Source organism: Nematolebias whitei, chromosome 5 (assembly GCF_014905685.2).
Source record: "Nematolebias whitei isolate Nwh7 chromosome 5, NemWhi1, whole genome shotgun sequence".
Taxonomy (NCBI): domain Eukaryota; kingdom Metazoa; phylum Chordata; class Actinopteri; order Cyprinodontiformes; family Rivulidae; genus Nematolebias; species Nematolebias whitei.
Window position 1 is genome coordinate 32231397 of NC_056502.1, and position 8901 is coordinate 32240297.

The 8901-nt window shown below is 39.8% G+C and overlaps 1 protein-coding gene across 1 annotated transcript in view; it reads left to right on the forward strand.

Moving 5' to 3' along the window:
• The first annotated feature begins 2278 nt into the window (after positions 1–2278).
• The window catches only part of LOC119410376 (ankyrin repeat and IBR domain-containing protein 1), a 104922-nt gene continuing 98299 nt past the window's right edge, over positions 2279–8901 (forward strand). Inside the window, exons 1-3 of the mRNA XM_037677288.1 lie at positions 2279–2346; positions 5466–5762; positions 7051–7373. Coding sequence (XP_037533216.1) covers positions 5575–5762; positions 7051–7373 — 511 coding nt within the window. The 5' untranslated portion in view covers positions 2279–2346; positions 5466–5574. The remainder of the gene's footprint in view (positions 2347–5465; positions 5763–7050; positions 7374–8901) is intronic.

Sequence of the window (8901 nt, forward strand, 5' to 3'; positions counted from 1 at the left end):
ATAGCAAAGTTCAAATATTTGATAATAAAATTTGTGTTCTGTTGGATGTCTTAAGTAGTCATTTTAAGTTTTGAAATTTATTCCTGTTTAAAAAAAGAGAAGGAAAAAAAACCCCAAGGTAATTAATATTTCAAGGGGTAATGTGTGTATCCTGTTGATACCTGAATTTTATCATCTCACTTCCTGTATTATGCTTGCATACATCTTGGTTCAAGCCCTCTCTTCTCTGGACTTTGCTTCCCTCTAGTGGTCGAGTTTTTGTATTGCAGCCCTTTAAAATTTCTCATTCTGAAAAGTACTTGGTAAAGAACAAACTTATTTTGCCACGATTACCTCATAAAATACTAAAAACCAGGCAGAACGTTTTTTTTTTTGTGTGTGTGTGTGTTTATAGAAGCCTGGAAGCTTAAATAATTACTAGCTTTTAATCTCAGTAGTGCATCACTTCAAAATTTACTGATATATAATTTTGGGATTATACAAATTAAAGTTGTGCTTGTTTTGACACAGCGTGTCCAACACAAGTAAACGTTATCACCTGTAGAGTTCTTGTATGATTAAACCATGGCGTTAAAAAGTCCCATTTGATGCAGTGACTCCAGATTTACAAAGACCAGTGAGATATTTTAAAAAGACAAAACGACAAAATTTAGACTCGCTTGAGAAAAAAAATCTGATTTAGCTTAAATAGAAGTACAAAATAAAATATGTTACATTTTCCCTCCCTAGTTTTCAAAATGGATCAAAAGCAATTGCTTAAAACTGATTTTAGATGTTACCCTGTTTCAACAGTTTAAATGGTCTTTTTAAAGTACTCGTTACGTTTTCCTGGAGACGGGTACAAAATATTTGTCCACCTTTTGCACATTTTATTCCTTATAGCCACAGTTCATACGTCTTTAAATATTTGTTAGCCAAAATGTGTGACTAAAAGCCACCTACCATGTGCATTTGTTTATCTACAGAAACAGCTGATGTGGTGCATCCAGAATTTTCTATAATTTTTGTGGGGACCCCGAGGGCTCTGAAAATCCTGGAGTGGCACCAAAACCAAACCAGAACTGAATGCCAGATTATGTTGTCATATATGGTTTTTTAATTTATTTTTATTTTTTTACAAAACCTGCAAAATCAAGAACTCACTTTTTAATATCTAAAGGTCTGCTTAGTTTTATTTATTTATTTACAGTAATATTACTTACTGAGAAAAGCTGTCACCACTCAGTTTATCCTCCCAGGGGGAAAAGTATTATGGTTTAGATTTTATTTTTCCATATAAATCAAGTGTTGAGGTGATTAGAAAACAGTGCAAATACTATCTTCTTTACCTAATTTTATTAAAATTTTACAACATGTGCACTTAAGTGCACACAACAGGAATTTGTTGATCGCTAGTATGAAACAACAAAACAAGGAGCTGATGATGAAAATTAAAAGCTCCATTGAAGTCCTGGTAAAAAAGGGTATCAAAACATAGTTACATAAAAACATCATAAAAAACTAGATCACGGGTCAACTTAGAGCTGGTTTGTTGAAGGACACTAAATGTTCATATCTAACAGCTCCAGCTGCTGTGCAGTCATTCAGACACCTGGCAACGTAAAATACCAATAAAATGTATATGAATGATTATAACAGTCATTATAAAGCAGGTGTAAAGGCCAGAACAACAGAGATCAACACAAACAAAAACTATCTGGGGGTACGATGTCTGATTTTACACGTGCACGTTTGTTTACATTGCGTGCAGACCCACATTTTAGACATCAATTTAGTTGGAAACTACTTGTTTAAAATTATCTTTCAAACTGCACCATTTGAATTAGTTCAGGATAAACTTTATAATTGATTCCATGGTTTGGAATGGGTCCCTGTAACAGACTTCTGCAGAGCATTAAAACTTGCAGGACAGATGCGTCTCCGTAGGTCTGTTTGGAGGGATGAAGTCAAACCTGGCAACCCGGCCAGCAGCAGGGGAAACCTCCATTCTGAGCGCAGAGTTCCTGAGGGAAGATTTGACCAGAAAAAAGCCGGGTTTTCGCGCTCGTGACTGACAAGTAACCCAGCAGCTCGTTGGTCCAGAAACGAAATGTTCCGTTCGCGTGAGTTTCAACACTTGTCAGTCTTTATTCACCGAGTTCTTAGAGTTTTCTAGTTAGCGTTAAGTTGGCTAGCTGCGCCGTTAGCCGCCTAGCTCCTCCGCTCCGCTAGCGCGTGCGGCTGACGTTAGAGCACGCAGATGCGTCACGATGTTTGTTTTTAAACACGGCACCGACTCGCAGTGTTTTGACATTAACAGCAGCGGTGGCAACAAAACGGAGCGGTTTGCGGCCGAAGTGAATGAAGGTCAGTGAGAGGCGGATGTCTTTATGAAGTAGGAATGTTAAAAACGTGAACCCGGAGGGCTGCGCGTTGTGACAACGGGACACGCTGCCGTCGGTTCGAGCTAGCGAAAATGGTAAACACACCCGACGTGATGAGAAAGGCCTGCGTGAGGGAGCTCAGGGGCAGAGGTGGCTGTTATCCAGGCAAGAGGTGTCTTTTCTCCTCTTTTTAAAGATGGCTGTGTGGGTAGCTGCTGGCAGAAGGGGGAGTGTCGCTAGCTGTCGTCAGGTTGGTTATTTTAGCAACACACCTGGAGGATCCTCACCAAGTCTTCAAAATTATTCATAGTATCATCAGGTGTTCACAAGGGATCTTATGATTGTGTGTGCTTACTCATAGTTAACTTGACCTTCAGTGTTTACACTATTGTATTTTTTTCCCCCCAAGCAGTAAACCACGTGTCCAACTGAAGGCCCCAGGGGCCAAATATGGCCCATGTAAACATCTTATCTGGCCCCACAAGATGATGTTTTAAATTCAAGATATTTTTATCACCTCTCTCATTTTGCTTAAGAACACAGAGTGTACTTTATTGACTGCAGACTTCACATGACAGTCGGCCAACTTTGAAAACCCCCTAAAATGTGACATTTTCATTAATCTGTGATTTTGATGTGGAATGAGCAACGGAGTACGTTTGAAAGAGAGTGATCAAACTCTTGTTCAGGAACTTACAGCCAAGAATATATGTGAGGTATCTGACTTGATTTAATGTTTTACTCAAATTTGGCATTTGGTTTGACCCAAACGCATTAAACACTGTTTATTTTATAAATCTGAACAATGATCAGACTTAGAACTGTACACGTAGGGGAAATGGCCATACAATTGCTGACAAATAGTTAAATAATTTGTAATCTAGAGATCATTGTTCTGCTTATTCCCCATTCATCAGCTACGCTTGGTTCATACTTCAGCAAGACGTAAGCTAGCGGATCTGTCATTACAGTTTCAGACGTTTTTGTCTCGCATGTTCATAGTCGAGGAAAAGATGTGGGGGAATCATACTTCCTCCCTCTGCACTGTCACAGCACTCTGTTTGTAGCACACGATAGGCACATAGTTAAGCATGTAAACACCAGCCATGATAGCAGGATAGACAGAGGTTGTGTTGTTTTTTTCCCACTAATAAAATGTGTTCTTGGACATTGTAAGACATCTGACTTCTTGTATAGGACCATTTTCAGTGAAATGACATGCAGAAGACACGTGCTGTTCTGCATAAACTTGCCCACAAAGATCAGTTGCACAATGTGCCCTGCATAGCCTGCAAGACACGGTTCTGACTGGGGGCAATGCGTCGGCCAGGGTGTCAGCGGGTGGTAAAAGACAGAAGCTATGCATTTTCGTCATGCACCTGCGTAAGCAAAATGTAAGACGTGAGGTATAAACCAGCCTTTAATCAATGAAAATTTGATGCTTCAGCTGCATTTTAAGGTAAACGTGCATCTGCTTGCATTTGTGTGGAAGGTTAGCAGATCCTGTTACTTTGAGTTGGATAATTACCCCAGAGAAGCATCAAAGTAATGAAAATCAGATTAATGTGTCACAGGTCTGAGCCTTTAGAGCTCAGCCTTTAGTGAAAAAGTTTTTCACTTGTTTTCTGATCTGTGCCAAGTTGAGTATTTGATATATACTCTATAAAAACGATACTTGCAAAAACTGAAATTGTCAGTATCCTCAAGACAAATAAATAAACTGGAAAAAAAGAAAAAAAAAAGTTTTTGTTTGCTGATGGATGATTTGATGAAACATACCTCAGATGTTTTCTCTAAATTCCTCCACGCTAACGTCTCCCACCATCAGGGACAAAAATACCCCAGATAGTGTTTATATGAACATTCCTGGCAGCTCTCGTTCTCGTTTTGGACTGTCAGGACATTTTTCTGTGCCTTTTCTGAGCACATTCTACCAGCTGATTAAAAAGGATCAAATCACCAGGAAAATAGAGATCTGGTATTCCTTGCAGGACTCCATATCGCCCGACGCCTTTCATAGCAGAGTTTTAATGAGAATCATTTCATACCGTTGGATTTTGCAAGCTGTGAATTGGGCGGACTCAAAGTTAATCAGTTAGACTTTTGGTTGTAAATTAGCTCAATATCTACAAACTTGATTGGCTTATCTATTTTTGTGTCAGCTTAGCTTGATTAGCCATTGTGACCATCTTGAATTGGGTCGATGCAAATATTAATGAGTTGTAGACATTCATCCGATGATTACTTTTTGAATGTTTGCCAAAATCTCCCAAGACAGTGTTGGTTCCAACAGAAAGGTTCACACAAAAATGTTGTGCAGATTATGTAAAAATGTCAGCTGCTCCCACATGTAATGGCTCTTTTCTTGCTTTTGGTGGAGGACGATAAAAATAGTTTGAAGTTTGGACAGATGAAGCCACAGTTCAGTGCACAAGCTGCTGGATGCCCAGAGAAGCAGCGGTCCAGAACATTCACGTCGATCCAGTGGTTTTAGCTCAGGAGGTTGTGGCTGTGTTTTAGCTGAAGGTTGTATAAGTTTGTCAGCTAAGAGAATTGTTCATTCATGGGCTAATATATGATGACACTAAGCTGTTTTTTGCTCAGGTGATAGAAAAGAGAAAATTCCAGTACGAAGCAGAGCAGAACACGTTTTACTGGAGTCTTTTGCAGATTTGTGGCTCAGCTGACCAGCTCGTCAAAGCATCTCAGTGTCCCAACACTCATGGCCATATGGTGCTCTGGTGGAAGCAGAATGCTGATTCGCTGCGTGTTATTTTTCCAGTTGAGGAAATGTTGCCTTATGAGTCGTGGACTCAGTGGGATGGGCAGCATTGGCACAGAGAGGCGGAGGCTCCTGGTGGTAGCAGAGGAAGTCATTCCCTTCGCTCGGTGTGAGCTTTGTTCTGTACAGTTATCAAAAGGAAAAATAAACACAAGGAGGTGTTTACAGAGCGCTGGTGATGCTGACACAAGCACTGGTTGCAGAGAAGCCTGAGCAACCTTGACGACGGCATTCTTGTGGTCCTTTCATAGCTAGTAAGGCCTTGTTGGATTAAATGGAAACAAGCATAAAGGATTTAAATGATTTTCTTCTGTTTTTAGGGCGTCCAAAACATGCCACATACTGGCTTGTTTGATGTGATCGGCTCAAAGACGACTTTAAAGGCTGCTGTGTCTGTCAACGCTTGAACCCGCAGTAGGAGGAGGAGACATGGGCAACACTGCGACCAAGTTCCGTAAGGCGCTCATCAACGGAGATGAGGTCCTGGCCTGCCAGCTCTACGAGAGCAACCTGCAGTTCAAGGAGTCGCTGGATCCCAACTCTACATATGGAGAGTCCTACCAGCACAACACTCCGCTGCACTACGCTGCCCGGCATGCCATGATGCGCCTACTCAGGTCAGGAGAGGGGCCAGATGAAAGTCAGGGATGCTAAACAGTTCAGATGTAATTAACTTGAGACTTTTTTTATATGCTGTGCTCAGAAAGGAGAAGTACAGGAGCTTCTTCCTGTAGTTTTGTATCAAGTTCATTTGAGCAGTACTTATAATGATGTAGGGTTGTTATAGGAACGTTGTTAATTTATTTAATGTTTTGTCTCTATATGTCTCCCTCCATCTGTCCCTCCTTGTAGCCATCTGTAGTCAGAAATGTGACATGCTGGGTTGAAATAGAAACGAGTTCAAAGAGTTTCTCGTCTTACAATTTATCAACTTTTAGCTCGTGTTGTCTTCATCCCACTAAGGTCTCAATTTTTCTTAACTGAATGGACGGGCATATTTGTGGATATTTTGTATTTCACAGAAAACTACAAATTATGACTTGATTGAAAAATATTCCAACTGAGGCACTTTGTGCATTTTGCCATGTTTTTTTTTTTTTGCACATACAAGTAGATTTAATACAAAAGTATCTCATGTTTATTCTGGATTATAATATTTAATTAAATGTCTAACATTCTTTTAAGTAATGCATATCACCCACCTCGTGTTATGCGAGAGTTTTAGACCAAGCTCACCCTGAATTGAAAATAGACTAATGCTTGGTTCAAACTTTGTAAATTAAATTATGCATTATCTCATCAGATTTGTTAGAGCTCAGATTATGTGTTGGGGATGACTCTCTGTTACTTCCACACCTTATGTTGGCTCAGAATCTGTATAACTGGGATAGTTTCTTGTTTGTGTTTACAAAGGTTGATTAGCAATGGCAGGCTGGCTTAACTAGTTGTAGAATTTAAACTAGAGTTGACTTCAGTGGTTAGAGGCAAAGTTTTAAAAACTGATCACGCACAAATAATACATTTTTAGAGTATAATTGGGGATGATGCTCACTTGTAACCATACAAAATACGTGTCCACTCATTGATGACTTTTTTTGAGTTTCATTAAAATTTGTCCAGTGGTTCATAGGATATTTGGCTAACACAACAAACAAACACAGACACAATCCAAAACGTTAGCGCCGTTCATCTTCTGCGTCAGACGTTAGACTCCAGCTTTATCAGTTGTATCAGAAAATTTGGGTATTTTGTGATTTCCTCCTGTTGTTTAAATAAAAAGAATTATAAACACAAATTATTTTTGGACACCAAACTAATAATAAAGTTTGTGTATTAGCTTTATATTTTGAAGACCTAGACACATATAATATTTGTTATTAATGTTAATAACTTCATTATTTTCAGGTCTTTTCTTCTAATCAAAGACGGCAATCCCAACAAGCGTAATGTTCACGATGAGACGTCTCTGCACCTTCTCTGCATGGGGCCTCAGATCATGACCTCTGAGGGGGCACTGCAGCCACGGATCTCGCGGCCATACGAAGACGAACAGCGTCGAGCGGATTGCCTGCAGATTATCTTAACGTGGAAAGGAGCGAAGCTGGACCATGGAGAGTACGAGACTGCCGATGTCAACGCCGTTGACAAAAAGAAAAACACTTGCCTACACTACGCGGCTGCCTCAGGCATGAAGACTTGTGTTGAGGTGAGGATTCGTTGCTCTGGAGGTATTTTCTGTAACATATTCTCAGATTTTAGACACAGATGAAAGATATCAAATGTGGCGAATGAAGAGCCTCACATTATCATCATCGACATATAAACGCAACACTTGTTTTTGCTCCTATTTTTCACGAGCTGAACTCAAAGACTCTTAAGACTTTTTTTGTACACAACAGGCTTTTTTCTCTCACAGTGTAACCACACCAAACCAGGACCTGTGATAGACAGCTGTGGGATAAAACTGCACATTTTAGAGGGGCCTTTTATTATGGTCAGCCTAAGGCTCACCTGTGTCTACTCAGCATCTTGATATGCCACACCTGTGAGCTGGATGGAGAAGTGCTCTGTAACAGATTTACACAAATTTGTGAACAATATTTAAGAGATAATGGCCCGTTGTGTACATAGAAAAGTTTGAGATCTTTGAGTTCAGCTCATGAAAAATGTGAACAAACACAGAAGTGTTACGTTTATACTTTCGTTCAGTGTATTTTTCACTGAGCCATGTTGCAACACAGAGACGTTAAATAATTGAAAACTGACTTCATTTTGCACCTTTAAAACCTGAGCTTAATATTCCAAACATTATAATTGTTGCTGTCGTTCACAGTGGGGGCCCCAACCACTGATATAATGTGATGTTATCCACCTTTTTCACATAGAAACACTGCAAACTTGAAAAACTATAAGTCAGATATTAATTCTGTAACATCTACAGCAGTCCCTTGCAAGTTTGCGGTTCATTTATTGTGGACTCGCTCTATCTCGGTTTTTCAAAATAAGATTGGACATGACACACAATTAGCTGATTGATGGATGAGCCGCACGATCGGCATGGAATTTGTATTTAAAATAATTTATTTAAAATTATTTAGCACCTCCTGCACATTTGTGCAGCCCATACTGCAGGATAAACGTCTTGCTGCAGCTGATCAGCTGTTCACCATGCAGAGTGGAGAAGTGGGCGTGGCCAAGAGCGCTTTCCGGTGGCAAAGAGCAGAGGCAGAGAGCTGAAATCATGACATTCTGTGCTCTTTTAGAGCGTTTAGAGTTTAGAAATGTTGTTTAGTATATTGCAAGAGTGTGGGAAGGGTTTAAAATGCCTTTATTTATATATATATATATATATATATATATATAAATATATAGATATATAATCTCCACTGTGTACAGTGCACGTTTTACACACAGGAGCGTCTCCAGACAGCTCTGCAGAGTGCGCACAACAGCTGATGTGTCGGAACTCCTGCACATAGACGTATACGCACAGCTGAACGTGGATGACGACGCTCCCCGTGGGACATGCAGTCCGCGTCTCTGCTAGGCAGGAGCGTGGCTGGAACACCCACTCCACAGACTTGGCAACGTCTCCTCTCGTTGTATTTTTAATAATCAAACTTAAAATGTGCGATGACTTTGGACTTATAGGGGCGGAGATTTAAGTTGCCAGATACATTTCAGACCAAAAAAAAGCTTACTGTAACATTTTTTATTTATTTATTTATTTATAAATACATTTTTTTACAAATATAT